This window comes from Tetrao urogallus (assembly GCF_951394365.1).
Source record: "Tetrao urogallus genome assembly, chromosome: 13".
In the NCBI taxonomy this organism is placed as follows: domain Eukaryota; kingdom Metazoa; phylum Chordata; class Aves; order Galliformes; family Phasianidae; genus Tetrao; species Tetrao urogallus.
Genome location: NC_136826.1, coordinates 18,972,407 through 18,989,378, shown reverse-complemented (window position 1 = coordinate 18,989,378; position 16,972 = coordinate 18,972,407). Strand labels below are relative to the sequence as shown.

At 43.3% G+C, this 16,972-nt stretch overlaps 1 protein-coding gene across 1 annotated transcript in view; it reads right to left on the bottom strand.

Annotated features, from left to right (window-relative positions):
- Positions 1 to 770: 770 nt before the first annotated feature.
- LOC306951572 (rho GTPase-activating protein 20-like) overlaps positions 771 to 16,972 on the bottom strand; it is a gene marked incomplete at its 3' end in the record, with an annotated part of 28,669 nt that continues 12,467 nt past the window's right edge. The window contains exons 2-15 of the mRNA XM_079542099.1: positions 15,658 to 15,740; positions 13,132 to 13,302; positions 12,330 to 12,479; positions 10,907 to 10,948; positions 10,162 to 10,246; positions 9,184 to 9,261; positions 8,014 to 8,080; positions 7,057 to 7,245; positions 6,442 to 6,617; positions 5,789 to 5,950; positions 4,544 to 4,653; positions 3,976 to 4,165; positions 3,095 to 3,209; positions 771 to 2,479 (exon numbers count right to left, since the gene is read on the bottom strand). Coding sequence (XP_079398225.1) covers positions 771 to 2,479; positions 3,095 to 3,209; positions 3,976 to 4,165; positions 4,544 to 4,653; positions 5,789 to 5,950; positions 6,442 to 6,617; positions 7,057 to 7,245; positions 8,014 to 8,080; positions 9,184 to 9,261; positions 10,162 to 10,246; positions 10,907 to 10,948; positions 12,330 to 12,479; positions 13,132 to 13,302; positions 15,658 to 15,737 — 3,324 coding nt within the window. The 5' untranslated portion in view covers positions 15,738 to 15,740. The remainder of the gene's footprint in view (positions 2,480 to 3,094; positions 3,210 to 3,975; positions 4,166 to 4,543; positions 4,654 to 5,788; positions 5,951 to 6,441; positions 6,618 to 7,056; positions 7,246 to 8,013; positions 8,081 to 9,183; positions 9,262 to 10,161; positions 10,247 to 10,906; positions 10,949 to 12,329; positions 12,480 to 13,131; positions 13,303 to 15,657; positions 15,741 to 16,972) is intronic.

The following is a 16,972-nucleotide window of genomic DNA, read 5'->3' as shown; positions in this document are numbered from 1 at the left end:
AGATGTCACCTCTTAGGAGGATGGGAAGGCTCAGGTGTTCCCAGAGGATGCCAAAGAAGTGAAACAGCCATAGCTCTGTTAAAGCGACAGAGCTACAGCCCTTCAGAGTAATGGTGGATCTGCCAAATCATGAGAATCAACGGACAATTAACTGGAAAAAATAAAATAAAATTAAAGGATCTTGGATGTTGTCTGTCGGTGAAAGCTGGGCTTTGGGCTCTATTTGGTCTATCTGGAGTCCAGCATCGAGTAGTAATGCACACAGTTCTACCCCTAAGGGACAAAGGGAAGATAAACAGAGAGAAGTTGTGATTTCTGGAATGGAGGTGAAGAATCTCCTTTGGGATGAATGGTGATGATGATCAGGGAACAGCGGAGCTATTTATGCAAGCTTAAAATTTAACTAATTCTGCTGGAAAAGTTGCTGCCCATGTTCTGCAGTCATCTGTACACATCAGTGACTGAAGAAAATAAAGCAGAGTTTCTCCTTTTCTGCTTCAAAAAGAGATAACCTCAGCAAATTCAGAGACAGGCTGGTGGCAATCAGTCCCCTTGGTGAAGTATCTCAAGTAGAAAAAGAATGTAACAAAAAGAACATCACTCACAACCCAACCAAAATGAACTGCAAACCCCAACATTACATACACATTAGTGCCACTTTACGCTCACTGCTCAACACAGCCCACTAGATTCTTCACACCTTGATCAGAATATTTTCTGCTGCTCATACACCCATGCACACAAAATTCAGTCCTCCCACAGCCCTCTCCCTAGACAAACGTCTCTTCCGCGAACGCCACTGCATCACATTCCTCAGCAGCCATTTCTGACAGTGGCCGCCTCCTGAGCCACTCCATCCTGCTCCGAACAAGTTCATTCTCCACTGCTTCTGCCTCAGCCCTGGGACAGGTCTTGGTTTCATCATGTTTGAAATACTCCCTGACGGTGCTTTGAATGGAAGCAGGGAGGATGATACGGATGGTGTGGCTGAACGTGTTGATCCCCTCGCTCGGGTTTGGCACCGGTACCTCCCCCACTGGCTTGCTCTCCAGCTCCTTCGGAGTGGAGGCATTGTGGAAGTTCTCTTTGTGCCTTGCTCGTGAGGACAGGATTGTTGATTCACAGTGGAGCTGCCTGGAGGCAGACTGCAGAATAAGGGGTGTATTCTGCCCATAAAACACTGTCTGGGGGATATGGACTCTCACAGACTGCAAGCCTTTAGATGTGCTTTGCTCATTAGGGCTGCTGGTATTTGCCGAGGACCTCTCCTCTTCCACTGGCAATCCCCAGTAATATTCTTTATTTGGGGCCATGTAAAAAGTTATCTTGGTGCGCTTCAGGCCTTCCTGGCTTGGAGAGCAGGCATCAACACTTCTGATTTCAATGTGCTTCACTACCTTCTCCCTGTGCTGCTGCTGGTTGATCTGCAGGAATTTCTTGCTGGCTAGGTCATCAGGTGAAGGCTCAGAATTTTGTTCTAGCTCATTGGGATAATCCAGGCTTTGGAGCTTCAGATCAGGCACCCCCGCAAATCTCAGCTGTCTCTCCTCCTTTTCCCAGTCAGTGTCAGTTGCTGGGCTCCCCACTGCAGCTCTGCTGCCAGAAAGAAAGCTTTTCCTCTCCCCAGAACAATGTCTGCTCTCTACAGCCTTGGGTTCATAGTCACAGAAACTGTCTAGGTCACATGGCTGTAAAGGCACAGGAGAGGTGAAGGACTTGTGCCACGCTTTTGGGGACTTCCTGGCAATCTTGGGAGACACAGCATGAAGCCTGGCAGATGTGCCAAACATAAATGACAGGGAGGAGACATCTGTAGGACTAACAGCTGATGACTCCGAACAGTATGAGAAAGCACTGTCTAGGGAGCTAAGTGAGGATGCAGATGGAGATGTAGTGGTAGAGGACAGGCTAGAGAAGCTGGACCTGTTGGACAGGTTAGATTTCCGAAAGCTGGGCTTCTTTACCTTAGAGCTGGTCTGAGGTGACTGCCACAAATTCTGCCTGGCTTTATTAGCCCCAGTGCTAAGGCCTTCATCAATCAACTTCTGGCTCTCCACTTGCAGTTGCTTAAGTCTGTGGATGTAGCCCGTGTGACTGTGCATGATGGTGGCATCACAGCTAGACTGGCGAGCCACTGGCTCATGGCTCTGAGCAGGAAGCTGGGAGCTAAGACAGACACTGGGCTCTGATGAGCACCGGTCCCTGGCTGGGCTAAGTGAGCGTATTGAGCCTATGGAGCAGAAGGAACCCTCCTCTTCTAAGAGCTCGTAGCTGTCTGCACTGGCATTCTTCTGGGTTTTGCTTTGGTAGCAGGCTGTAATCTCACTGAACAAGTCCCAGTCTTCTTGCTCTTCGAGTAACAAGCCACTGGGTGGTTCAAAAACGTCATCTGTTTTAGATATCAGGCAATGCTTTGGTCTTTCCAGGTCATAAGCAGAGAATTCCAGCTCATCAGAGGAGTCATCATTCTGAGCCATGCCTAGAGTAGAAAACACAATCAATTGTCTGCATCTCTTAACTCCACACAGTACCTTACAGCCAAGGCATAAGAAATATTACCAACTCTACTTTGTAAAGAGGAAATCAAAGATGATCCATTATTTTTCCCAAGGACTAAACCAAGTCTGGGCACAAAATAAACATTTTTGGCTTGACAACTTAAGCTTTCACCACTAGCCTGCATCCACAGCATAGTCAATAGAAAAGTGAATCTCTTCCCATTCAACCATTTTGTTTGGACCTACATAATTAGTTTGGAAGAAAACATTGCTGGGACATGCCATCACTAAGGCTACAATAAATTCTTGTGCTGGTACTTTAGTCTGGAATGACCGGAATAGGTTGAACAGCCACAGATAAAGTCCCATGTTCAGGGATATATTTAAGTTGTGAGAATTCAGCCCACTGCTTTCCCCTTTCTTGGCCATGCCTGACGGGGAAAGGGAAAACAAACAAACAAACCAACCCACAAAACCAGCTGTTTTTTCAACACTTCTTTGGCAGAGATGAAGGAGAAACAAACTACTTTGCATTAAGAGTTCACCTATTAAAAAGGTTTTAACAACATCTTGAAGATAGAATGCCACCAGCTTACCCAGAGATCTCTCTGAGTTTGTGGAATTTTTGTCCGGTCTTTGAAACAAGGAAGCAATGTCACCTCCAAAAATCTCTGCCGAGTTTTCAATCAGAAACTGTACTAACATGGCTACCTGGCAAAGACAAAGATTTACAAAGTCAGTGCAATGAATACACAACTAGGTAAATAATGCAATTCAAGCAATTCCCCCAAAGTTCCTTTTTATTTCAAAAATATATAATTTCCTACAGAATCTTTTGTTCAAAAAGCTGCTCAGAACACAGTAATACTTCTGTATTAACTACACCTGAAGCAAGGATATGAACTTTGTGAACTGGAGCAGCGAGCCAGGCATGGCACATTTTATGTTTTTCCTTGTTATCAGTAACAAACTACAAGCAAGGACTCCTGCCCTCCACCATGTTTAGTGCATACATTATCACTGCAGGATAGCTTTACATTCAGATGAAACAGCAATATCTAACTCCAGCTGCCCCATCTTCCCTTAGCATAATTGTCCTGAAGGAAATTTCAGCTGGTAAAACAATCACAGCTTCCTTTTCTACCCTACATAATCTGTGTGGCTGAATTGCTCCACTAACTTGAGCATAACTGCACAGGGGAAAAGGTGAAGCCCAGGTGCCACTCAGCTGGCAATATCACAGAATCACAGAATCACCCGGGTTGGAAGGGACCTCAAGGATCATGTAGTTCCAACCCCCCTGCCTAGCAGGGCCACCAAACATACACATTTAGATCAGGTATCACAGGTATCATTTAGATCAGTGATCACAGTATCACTGATACTGTGCCTCCCTTCAGCCTACAAAATACAGAGCCCATAAATAAAAATCGTAAAAGAGGAAGACAATTATGAGACCAAACCTATGAAATATTACCTTCTTTGTAGACCTGCTTTCCTCCTCGGGCCCTGTGGGACTAGGTAGCCACAGCATATTGGGTGCTATGCAAAGAGCCAGGTTAAACGCATTCATCTGATTCACAACGGAATTCTGCTCAATGTGATGAAGGACTCCAAAGAGGTGTCTGAGTAAGACCAGGTTGGCCTCTGGGAGCTGACTGACCAAGCTGTTCCAGGAGTGGTAACAGAAAAACAGCACTGTTCATAAAAATCCATTCTTCAAATACTGGAGTCACAATAGTAAAAGATTTAATTCCACTAATATCTGAGGTATTTCTGTTGGCTGAATTATTGCAATTTATCAGTTTGATTGTTCTCACTTGAAATGGTCATCAAAAAACAGATTTCTAAAGATTTTTTTGTGGGTTAGAAACGTTACCAAAAGACAACTGAAAGGAAAATGCTTTGATCTGTGATACTGGCAATCAGCAATGGCTCCACTGCGACCTGGAGCAGCAACAGGAGTCTCCATGAGGACAAGTCTACAGTTAGAGCCCTACACTCCCACTTCTCCACCAAAATAATCCTTAAAGGATTTTACAAACCTTTTGATAGTTTCAATCTTATGTGCCCGATTTTCTGTATCCACAGCTTCCATCCACAGTCCGTGCATGTCTGAGGATAGAACACTGTCAGGTATATTTCGGAGAAAATCCTGAATTAAATATATACATGCAGAGCAGTCTGGTCAGTTTTAATTTCCTTGATTTGGTTTCACTATGTATATAGTCAATATTTATTCATATTAAGCAGAAGATTAAATGATATGTGACACAGATACATTTCTCCTTCCCTCCCCATTTTCACCAAGCTGTCCTCAAGGCTCTTCACTTGCAGCATTACCAAACTGTGTCTATAGTTTACGGCAGAAAAGAGTAAACAGCCAGCCCTCGTGCTTTTCCCCTCACCAGAACAGGGTTGATCTCTACTATATTAGAGCAAGGACTGCTATTCAAGGCTATGCGTAGTTCTGTTTGAAATATTTCCAATCAATAAGGACTGCCGTTTTTCTGAGAGGACTTTGCAAGAACTTAACATATGCCTTGCCTTGTAATATGTCTGACAGCCTTTTATATTAGGGCAGCAAAAACTACTGGCAAGGGGTTTTTTAGCATTTCAGTTCCCAAAGATCTGACTGGTTCTGACCAGTTTTAACAGATCAGGTTAAACCTGACAAGATTTAAAGCATGTTTGACCATACAAACGCTAGGCTTTTTCCTATTAAAACTTGAGTCTTACCACAATCCCCCATTCAACACAACATCTCTGCTCAGATCTTATATTGGAAGGGGCCTTTGAGAACATCTACATCTCCCTCCACTCTCTTCTGTGTGTCCAGAAAAGGACACAGAGCAATTGTTCTTCTGACATCAGAGGACTCTGTGGCAGTGCATATGTGTAGCATCTGAATTGCTGAGTTCAGGTTGTCAGAGTATTTGATGTGAGATAACTTCTAGATAGAAGCCATGGTTATCTAGGAAGTAAATACTACTATATCTGCTGCTGGAGGCTGCTTTGTACAATAAAGGTGCAAAATGAAACATTGGCAAGAGGGCTACTGAACATACCTGAATGTTAAAGTAACCTCCATCAAGTCAGACAGATAACTTCGTGCACATAGATGAGTGAAGCCACCAGCTGAGAATGTGCCTCAATAGAAAATATTTTGTGCAACAGCCCCTACAGCGCCCTGCCTGCAATCTTTCCTCTCTGTAAAGATACATCTTGCTTCCTTACTGAAAGAAGGAAGGCGTGATTAGCTGAGATAACAGTTATTTGGCCAAACACACCGTGATGACAGCTGCAGCCACAAAGACCGACTCTCCATCCACCCGGACATCATCTCCAGAGTTTAGCTTCTCCTTCAATTCCTTGCAAGTCTTGGCATTGGCAGAACGTCTGAAAATGCCCCTAGTAGAGGGACCTTCATGGTACAGCAGAAACAGCATATCCTAAGAGAAAGCTCAGTTATTCATAAGAGCCAAACACTTCACCCTGTTGTTTACCTTATATCTCATATATTATAACTGCGTAAGAGCTGGTCAGCACTGGAAAGAGGACAGATATACAAGAGGTTTGTCATGACCTGACCAGGGACAAGAGTCTAACAGCTAACTTGCAAGTATACACAAGTGCTCCTATCCTTTGGCAGGTGAGAGATCAATGGACAAATTGGTCAAATGAGATTCAGGCTATATACCATGGTACACTGACACTGTTCCTTCTTCACTTGTGATGGTCTCGCTGGAAAATCCCATTGGAACAGGATGGATATCCACACAAGTGATACAGCTTATGCAGTTTTTACTCATGCTACTGAGTTAGATCTGAATCGTGGGCAAACATTGATCTTCTCAAGCCAGTCCTTGTAAACATCACAAATGACTTTAAATTCTTGGCTAAACACATTGCATTCATGTCAACAGCCTAAACTACTCCTTACCATGATTGGCTTGGGAAGGATCCCATCAGGGCAGACAGAGGACAGAGACATGCCGAAGAGTTTCTGTGGGGTGGTAGGTGACTGTGAAGGAGGGCTGTCTGTGGGTGCACTGGTGCTGCGCCTCAGGGCCCAGTCAATCAAAGACTTCTTCCTCTTGGTGTGCTTCTGCAGTGACTCTAAAAGAAAACATACCTTCATTACACACATGGCTATCATTTCTACTGGACAGTGACTGACTTGCAGCAGAGACAGAGATCTGAGCAAACCAAGGACTTTCTACCATCTCGTGGATAATAACTACACTGTTAATGAGGGTGGTCAGGGGATACATGGCAGTTAAGCCACCTGTTCATCTCTCAGTCATCAGCAAAACTCTTTATTAACTCACTGTTCTTCAGGGAATCTATGAAATCCATGTATAGCCTGCAACTGAAAGTTAATCAAGGACTGAATGTCTTCACTGACAAATTTAGCACCTCTGCAATCGTGTCCTTTACACATGCAATTAAGCATGAGAGCAACTCAAGGCTATGCATACAGTGCTAGGAAGAGTTTGGCATTGACAGTGAAAACAGCAAAATCTCATCCTGGTTAAGGCACTCCTGCAGCTCTTACCCCTCCTCAGCTGCACTGGAGCTTGGAGCCTGGGTTTCAGGACAAACTGACATCGTTTCTCTTTTGGGAGCTGCTCGGTGAAGGATGCCTCTGTCCCATCAAGCAGGAGGGTGTGATTGTGAGTTCCTTGTTGCTGGTCAGCAGAGTCCCGGAGACAGTTTAACGCGATGCTGAACGGATGTTCGTGCCCTGTTGAGCAGAGAGGTGTGTAAAAAGCAAGTCAATTGCAGATGTGCAAACAACTCCAAATCTGGGCAGGAGGAAGCAGTCACAGCCAATGGCTGCCACTCCAATTGGGCCTCTAAACAATACTGCTAGAAACCTCCACCTGAGGGCTGAAGAGGCCAGGATGCACTTGTGCATTTATGATCATTGTTTTACAAGTTAAATTCAGCAAGTTAAACCTGGACAATCACTCCCCATTAGCAGTTTTAAAGAACATCATGCAACAAACCACTACAGTAGACTTATGAGCCCCATTACACCAAAAACATCTTGTAAGCATTACTTTGTGCTAGAGTTACCCCACTATGACAGTCTAGAAAATACCAATAAACACCCACAAATAAACAAATGTGCAGTGTAAGAAACCCCAAAATGATGGTTTTAAAATGATTGTGTGGTCTTTGGAGCTAGATCTCTTTAATAAGGGAGCACGCGTTTCTCGGGCAGCCTCACCACGTGTTTATTGGGTTATAACTGAAAATACAATGTAGTGTTGGGATGACTTGTTTGGCATGAATATGCAGCATGCAGCAGGACAGCAGTCTGAGCAACAGCTGAACAACTGATACATGTATCAGAGAAGCAAGATGCAGTTAAAATACATCTAACAGCTTGGGACAAATTGCCCTATTTCTTCACACTGTTCGTGAGATTTCTCTGCCACATATACCTGAGTCATTTTTCACTTATTTCTATGGTGCTAGAATTTAAAGAAAACAGGAGAGCTCATACCAATGAGAGGGTAAGCAGGATCATCTTTTCCTGAGATCACCCAGAGATGGTAGTCACTTGTCCTATCCTGATGGTTGAAGAACAGATAAGAGAAAAATATCAGCTGAAGGGGGCCTAGATCAGGGCCCCAGAGGTTGCACACAACTGAGAAAACAGCAGAAAAAAAAATAGTCTGAACAGGGCAAGGAGCAGAACAGACATGTATAGATAACTCCTGGACAGGCACGTGGCTGGGAGGGAAGGCTGCTCTCAGTCACTTTGTATGAGAGTGGAAGAATAAAGGTTCAGAGGAACATACTGAGAGCCACAGGGATGCAAAACCACATAATGGTTTCCTGACTGTTCACTCAGTAGGCTCTGACTGAAGAAATCTCTTGATGCAACAAGCAAAGCACTACCAGTCAAGTCACTGTGCTTTCTCAATAGTGTTGGTGCTCTGGTGTTCCTCACTGTACATGGAGGGCACAGAATGTGGGACCACTTTGAGCCCCAATAGGCCAATGCTTTTAGAGTGTGGTACCAGCTATTCTCCATCTTCCCTCGCATGCAGCAGCACAGACATCCTTGTATGATGTATTGGGATCGTGTGTTCTGCAAGCTGAAGAGAGGTGAGAAATAGTAGTCTATCTCAAGACTGGAATACTACAGAGCACAGCGAGGCACTTGTTCTCAGAAGTACGCGTAAGCATGACAGAACAGAAGTGATTTTCATATTACAGAATGAGAATAAGATTTTCCAGGACTATTTTAGCAAAATATTCCACAAATTTCCTAGGTGTGCTACTGGACACTGTAAAAGCTAACAGTGCAATTGCTAGATCACTGCAATGGGAAAGTCTCCTCTGATAACATCACTTATTCATTCAGTATTTCACAGCTGTATTAATAATTCTTTGACAAGCTAGGCCCAAGCCTAAGCAAGCATGGAAGTCCTTTGAAATCTGAAGGACTTTTTTTTCCATCAAGTTTGAATTTAATGTAGGAACGTATGCATGTCTGTGCTTTTAGAATTTTGCTGCCACATAAACAGATTGCTCCTAGCCCAGTGAGTATCAGTATCCTCATGGTTAACTGCAGCAAATAAAGACTTCTCTACCTCTGTACTGTCCCAAAATCTGAATGCTGACAGCTTCCCTAGCTAGCATCAGGCAGTCCCTGCAAGTCACCTACAGGAAGTCCAAGCTGGACAAATGTCTTCTTCATCACGCTCTCTGCAGTTTCCACATTGGACACATTGACTGTGGTGGTCTAGAAAGGAAAACAGAGGAAATGTAGGAAGCCATTAAGAAGGTATGGAGATGGGTTATATTTCTTAGAGCCTGAAAATTTAGCAAAAAAAAAAAAAAAAAAAAAAAAAAAAAAAAAAAAAATCACTTATCTGTCTTATGATTGTCTTCATTAAATATTCATAGAAGTGTCTTGCTAATTTGAACTAGAATTGAATCATTGTTGAAGGTGATATATTATGAAAACTGTTCTTAGCTACTTATTTATCATTGATTCCTTACAACACCCAAAGGCTTAATCCAGTAAAAAAACAAACAAAAAACAAAAAACAAACAAACAGAGGAAGTGGGTAGTGTTCAGATACTGTATTCAATCATTTTGGCACTTAACTGAAAGTAGTACCATTGTCACTGGAAGGGGTAAACATGGCACAATGCTAATAAAACAAGGGTGCCCACAGCTCCCCTCTGAGGGGAGAGTTGCCAGAAGGTATAAGTGAACTACCAAGCTTGATGTAAAGTCTAGAAATGCACTATTAAGAGACCAGAATACACTCCAGCAGATTATTTCAGAACAAACCAGCAACTCTTTCAGGATCAACATCCTCCACTTACTACACTGAAAATAAGAATTACTGGTCACACTGGCACAAAATATCACCAATTATGAAGTGAAGCAAAATGAAAACAGAACAGATGGCAGAGGCCAAAAATAACATTAAGATACTTTTTGATAAGTGTCTCTATATCTTACGATTTCCCAAACCAAAATTCTCTGAGGGGGCTTCCAGCAGAAAGTATGCAGCTGCACAGATGGGCACCCTCTAAACAAGGATAGCAGTAGCAGCAACACATTCCCTCCACTATTCCATGGATTTCCATGCAGCATTGGTCCAATAACCCGTTTCTTAGCTTTACTTACAGAAGAACAGTTCTCAGCATCCAGCACAAAGATCTGAAGGGTTAGGTTCTTCAGATATTCTTTCTGTTTCATTTCACTGATATGCCTGAAAGTCAAGGGAAAAGGAAGAGCCCTAAGGTTTGGATACAAGAGGCTCAAAGGATCAGCTCCTTGGCACCATAATAAATACAGATTAATTACAACAGTAATAACAACAGAGTGATCATGTGCTCTTACTGGCTTCTTTATCTTTCTCTGAGGCCCTAGACTAGCAAAATCCCATATGGCAGTACTGCAATGCAAGGTACGCGTTGTACAGTGATGGAAGACTCCTTCCATCATTTCTGGATCATTACTGCATTCCACAAAATCGGGAGGTAATGTCTCCCCCTCTCTATACCTGGATACTAATGGAAACAACATACAAAAACATTAAAAAAGAACTGATTGGAACGTCCGGATGCCTTGAAATACAACCAGAGAATCAATACCACTTCTGACATTTCCACCACGATTAGGAAAATCAATCTCCATCTCCAAAGGAATAAAGATGCTCCAACAACATCTTACTGTTCAGCTTTCCTATAAACACTAGTTTTGCTTTAACACTGGAATTCCACATTCAGGTTTCAAAGGCAGGCATTTCAAATAGCAGCTACACACTTACTGTGATGAAAATGGAGAGGGCAATTTGATATCATAACAGATTTCCTCTGAGGACTGTAGAGGAATCACTCAGATAAAGAATGTAAGAAGGGTCACTTACCACAGTAATGCAGACAGCCATTGCTTTTTTACGTCAGCTGAGCTGAAGATAAAAAGGAGGCAGATCATCAAACGAGTGCTGAGTAGGTAACAACCTTTGGAAACTTTACTCAGTTTCACCTATATATAGCTGTAAGTCAAAGTTCCTTCCTGCAAAGTCTTGGAACAAAAGCACAGTCCTTTCCTGCTTCTGTCCTATTTCAACAACAATGACAAAAAAATCCCCAAAACAAACTGGACTATATTCCCTGCCCAGGGCCGCATACATTCAGATAAGGAACAAATGTCTTTCTATGATGCTGGAGTGAACGTAACTTGTGGGCCTTTATTATTTTTTCCAGAGACCTTTAATTACTATTTTCTTTCTACTATTACTTTCCTTCTGATGTCTGTTCTTCCTGTAAGGTTCTACTGCCAACATGGGCTGTCCAGGCCTCAGTAGCATGAAGGAAATAATTGAATTGGTTTTGAGTTTGGATTAAAAGACAAGTGACTGCTGGCATGTCAGAGCATGAGTCCTAAGGCCAGAAACCCATCACTTGGGAGACACCACCCTGACTCTTGGACACGATGAGGCAGTAAGTGCAAAACTAGAGTATGTTTCTAACTTCTTTTTCCACTAGAACAGCTGAACCAAGGAAAAAAAAGCATTAGGCTAGATCAGCTCTTCCTAGCTGAAAGTCACGAGAACTCCTGTAGTCAGAACGACCCTTGAAAAGTGCTGGCCTCTCTGCTTCACAAAGGAGTGTGATGCAGAGAAGCCTGAACTAGCAGCAACCTGAGCTCAGTGTGGATATACCAGTTCTAGACATAATTTTGCCAGCCTAGACCGAGCTCAGGCTAATAAAAAGTCACCTGCCTTTCAGCAAGCCTTATGAGTTCAGGTGTCTTTGACATGGCACTTGGACATGATCTGGCTGTGTTCCAGCCTGCTCTACACTAGTAGTAAAGGAATTTAATCCTGGCAAGAGGCCACCTATAATTTTTCAGTAATGTAACTAAACTATCCTTCATAATGAAAAAAAAATCTTAAACTAGGATCTCCTTCAGAAATGGCTGCTGGTTGGTACTGAAACAACATGCTTGTAGGATACACGATGGCACAACCTTGTTTGCTATGGCTGATCTGGATGTAGCACTCCAGTGTATTCTACAATGGGGCCAATCCTTGTTATAACAACAATTCCAAGGCTTGGTTCTCTAGTTTAAAAGGCTCTCAGAGACCAGCCTGCAGATACTTTCTTAAGACAGCTGTTGTCCAATATTTAAATTACTACCACACTGTCTAATATGAATCCTTCACTCACTGGGGATGGAGGTTTTTGTGGTAGAGTTCAGGGCTCTGCACTCTCAATTATTGTTTCACTTAATACACAGAAAACTTGGGCAGCTGCCTGGTTGAAAAGAGGGGTCTGATGGAATACCTGAAGGTGACGACATAGTTGATGGTAGGCCAGCCGATAACAAATGAATTCTCAGGACTCATCTTCTTCTCTGTTACTTCACTGAGACAGGTGCCAGTCCAAACTTCACTCAGATGCACTTGCTTTTTGAACTTCAGGCTGGAGGAAGACCTGCAATTCAAATTATGACTTTCTCATATTCTAATATCTAGACCCTCAGTGTTTGGCCACGCCGCCTTACAACCAGCAACAACATTAACAAACCTCCAAAACATTGAAGGATTGAAATTGTCTGATACCCAGACAAACCCAAATGTCTGGGTGTGTGGAGGCACCGCAAGAAAATTTTGCAAGTGAGTTTTGTGGTTGGTGGCTCCAGTCTGACAGCTATGGTTTGGGGCAATATGATTCATTAGAGCTACAGGCAGGTGATGATTTGAGCTAATTATAACCTATCCTGTCTTTCTAATGTTTGAAGTCACCCAAGTTCTTCACATATACATTACGTGAAACTGACAGAAACAGTGAGATCAAGAATCAAATTTCTGTGCTTACTACTCTCTTACTACCCTGTTCTTACGCAATTTCTCCAAGAAATCCCACAGAAGAAAAGGGCAGAAACAATTAGACAGCCTTCTCCTCCAGGAAAATGGAGTGAAAGATTAATAGTAGGAGGAATTTCTCAATGTGAAAGGAGGGGATGCAACGTTTTAGATCCATATTTGTAAAGAAGAGATATTTTGATGCCTACTCCAAAAATAGCGCAGGGCTCAGCTTCAACAGCACGCACCAGCGAGAATGAGCAAGTGCAGATTTCTCTTACTTGGACTTGGCGATGATCAGCATATCACTGAACAAGATCAAATGTCTCTCCCGAGTCTGCAAGCCCACGGTTAGCTGTACTCGCTCATCCAGGATGAATGTGGAACCTGGGTTGCTAAAGATCCCACTTGGCAGCCCATTGTCTGAATGGGAAGAAGAGAGTGTAGTTTCCCTGGAAGGAAAAAATATATATATATCATATTACTTTATCAGCAGCTTTTCTCACAAGGTTTTGCAATTGAACTGGTGACCATTTTGAAACAAAGCATTAGCTCACTGCTTCTCCCATCACTGCCCCCAATTCTTTCAGTTATGAACTGCATTTGTCTGCCTCTGCCCAATTAATTTTACCAGCCTCAAACAGATTGAAAACTGCGTAAGTGTCTATACCGAATCTGGATCGGTCAAGCTGTTCGCATATTCTTTTTGAGTCATTTCTCACGCAAAAAACTTATTTCCTGCACATGCATGTGAGCTGTGACTGGAAGTCAACAAGGAAAACCCAAGGCGGTCCCTGGCTCTCAGCACTGCTCAGCCAGGCATGGGGAGGGAATGTGAATGGAGACTTCCTTTTTCATTTCAGTCCATGTTTCCCATCTGTACTTAACTGTTTGTCAGTGCAAGGGCTGTAGCACAAAGAAAATGAACTGCATGCATTCAGCTATTTCCAGCCATCTGATTCTGGTTTACACGGCTGTAACCCAACACTTCATTTCTTCTGCAATTGATTTAGATACTGACCATTTCCCTCCCCCCCCTCCCAAAAAACCCCAAACATCCCAACAACACAACAGTAGTTGACGCATGTTGATTGCAGTCAGCAAGCAGTTATTGAGATTGAACCAGAACCTTTTTCTATGCTCTCCATAGGTGGAAAAAACTCCACAATGTATTTATCTCCTTGCTCACATCTCAGCACTTTCCAGAGCACGCCCAGGGGGTACAGTCCTGCCAAGCTGTGCTCTGCTCCCTGGTTGTTGTTGGCAGCGTTGGCAATAAAACAAGTCCCACACAATTCTGGGTCTACCTTCACTCTACAAGTGGGATTGTGCTCAACAAACAGTCAATAGTCATTTGCTGAGTCTTATTAATAGACTCAGATATAGGATCAGATATATGAGCACATCTGAACTTGTTAACCTCTCAGAAATTGTCCTAGATTTTTATGGAGATAGAAGGAAATAAAGATCCTCCTGTCTACAAAGACAAAAATGTGCACCTTGTCTGCAGGCAAGCGTGTATGTGAAAGAGATACTCAGCTTCCTCCCAAATGCAGCTCCCAGTTCCCTCCCACTCCCAGGTGAATCAACACAGCCTAATTTTAAATCCAGCCCTTCCAATGGCAGTCCAGCTTGCAGAGCAGGGGACAGCAAGTTCTCCTGTGGAGTCCCCAGATGATGGCTGAGCAGGAATGCACATGGCAGAATGACAGAATCACAGAATCATAGGGGTTGGAAGGGACCTCCAGACATCATCGAGTCCAACCCCCTGCCAAAGCAGGTTCGCTACAGCAGGTCGCACAAGTAGGTGTCCAGGCAGGTCTTGAATATCTCCAGAGAAGGAGGCTCCACAACCTCCCTGGGCAGCCTGTTCCAGTGCTCCGTCACCTCATCGTACAGAAGTTCTTGTGCACATTTGTAGTTCCTATACTCCAGTTTCTGGCCGTTTCCCCTTGTCCTGTCTCCACACACTGCTGAAAACAGTCTGACAGGATGCTCACAAGATGGATGTGCCAGTACTGATACACAAGACAGCAAGCACCATGGCAGCATGTGTCCTGTTGTGCCTCCCTGAGACATTGTCTTCCCATACCACCTGCCCAGAAGACTCCCCACGACTGCCTGCTTTCCTGACAAGGCTGGTGCAGCCTTCCTCTCTCTGGAGCAACTCCTTCCAGACCTGCTCAGTAATGGACCATTTACAGTTCTTTCCCCCATTAATTTAAACCAGACCACAGACTCTCACTGCAGTCTGGGCTGAGGGGATTAGTACAACTGTGCTCTTTGCCAAATCAGCGTAAGTTCACAGAACATAGTCAGGCCCACGCGGGACATCTCTACACTGAAGTTCTCCTTCCAACACTTCTCAGTTGTGTTTCTCACCCACAGCCATGCACCACTAGACAAGGAAGGCCCTCACGTACTGCTCTGCACTGGGCACCTTCTGCTCGTCTGTGACATCAGTTGTTTAATTTCTTAGGGCACCTCTGTTCAACTTCTCATACACTGCCTGCTGCGGGTTAGACGCAGACTACACAGCGATGCATTTGGCAGCTAAATACCTTGCTGAGCTCAGCCAGAATGGCACAGGAAGCTTGGCTCTCTTGCAGTCCAGCAAGAGAGTGGGGAATAATGGCTTTTTCCGCTGTTTGCTAGTGTAGAAGACATGTGCACATACACAAAGATTTTTCAGATCTATCCATAAACAAGTTGTCCTTGACACAGCTGAATGAATTTGATAAACAGCTTGATTTCAGCCTGCCTAGGCAGAAGAGTAGAAAAAGGAGTCAAAGAGGTATTTTCCCTACCTGGAATGGTGTTTTGACTTGCCAAGAGCTTTCGTAATGGCAGAAGGTGTAGATCGCCTTCTTTGGACGATGGGCTTCATCTTCTGCGAGAGAAAAATAAGTTGCAGTTAGTTTAGCCACCTTGGAAGCAGATCTGCTCACTGCACTCTATGACTGCACTCATTTTTCTAGCTAACTCTTATCAAACCCTAATATTGCAAGCCATGATCTGAAAACACTTTGCTTCCTTACTAAAGAACTCGTCAGCTCTCATATACATGTGGGACATTTCAAACTTTCCTAACTTGAAACACTTCTAGTTTGCACAGCCAACATTCAAAGTATTTCAATGACATGAAATTAGGCAAAGAAAAAAAGTGTGGGCTGAGGATCAGGAAAACCTAACGCTCATACCTAGCAGACTGTGGGAAGAAACAGAAATCTCATTTAAAACTGGACTGAACAAAGCTATGGAGAGCATTTAATGCTATGGGGAGCCATATTTTATGGGCTGAAGGAATGGATGACATTACTTAGTAGACTTCCTCATTTCTTCACTTTCCATGATATACAGATTCAGCAATTGGACTGTTAATGTGACCCTCTCCTTGTAACCTCAAGATACTTGTATTTTTCTCAAAAGCACTATCCACAGTCCTCTGTCACAGCAAGGAGATAGTAAAGATGAGACTTGTTGACATGGACGGTTACCATGAAAAGTCACACATACATATAAAGGCCAGAGGTCTCATTTTACTCGTCAAACAGCTTTTTTTTTTTGCTTTTTGTCTTTTTTTTTTTTTTTTTTTTTTTTTTTTCCTGGAGAAAGATGCCAGATTTTAGCCTGGGAGACAAATACTGGATTGCTGATTGAAGAGATACCCTATGGAGAAAACCTGTTCATTAATTACATATTTTTCAAACTGTGCTGAATGCAGAAATAGTTACTGCAGTAGTACTATCTCCGAGTACTTTACACTATTAGAGTGTACTACCCTACATTAACTACATTAGCATATCATTCTTGCAATGTTAGAGGAAGGTATTACTCCCATCCCACTGATGGAAAGGCTGAGACCAAAATGCCTGCAGTGCAGTTGGGTGCCCAGCGTTCAGCACGTTAGAAGCACACTCCCTGCTCATTATTTGCTACAGCCACAAGGGCTCAGCACATCTATAAATCTGTTCCCTAGTGTTAATGTGAGGAATCTCAAAAATTAAGAGCCAGTCACAAGTGATCACTTCAAAAATCAGTAGAATTTATTCACTATAGTTCAGAATGGAAATCTGTGGCACAGGTGGAGTACAGCTGCCAGAGAAGGTGCGCGCTTATTCA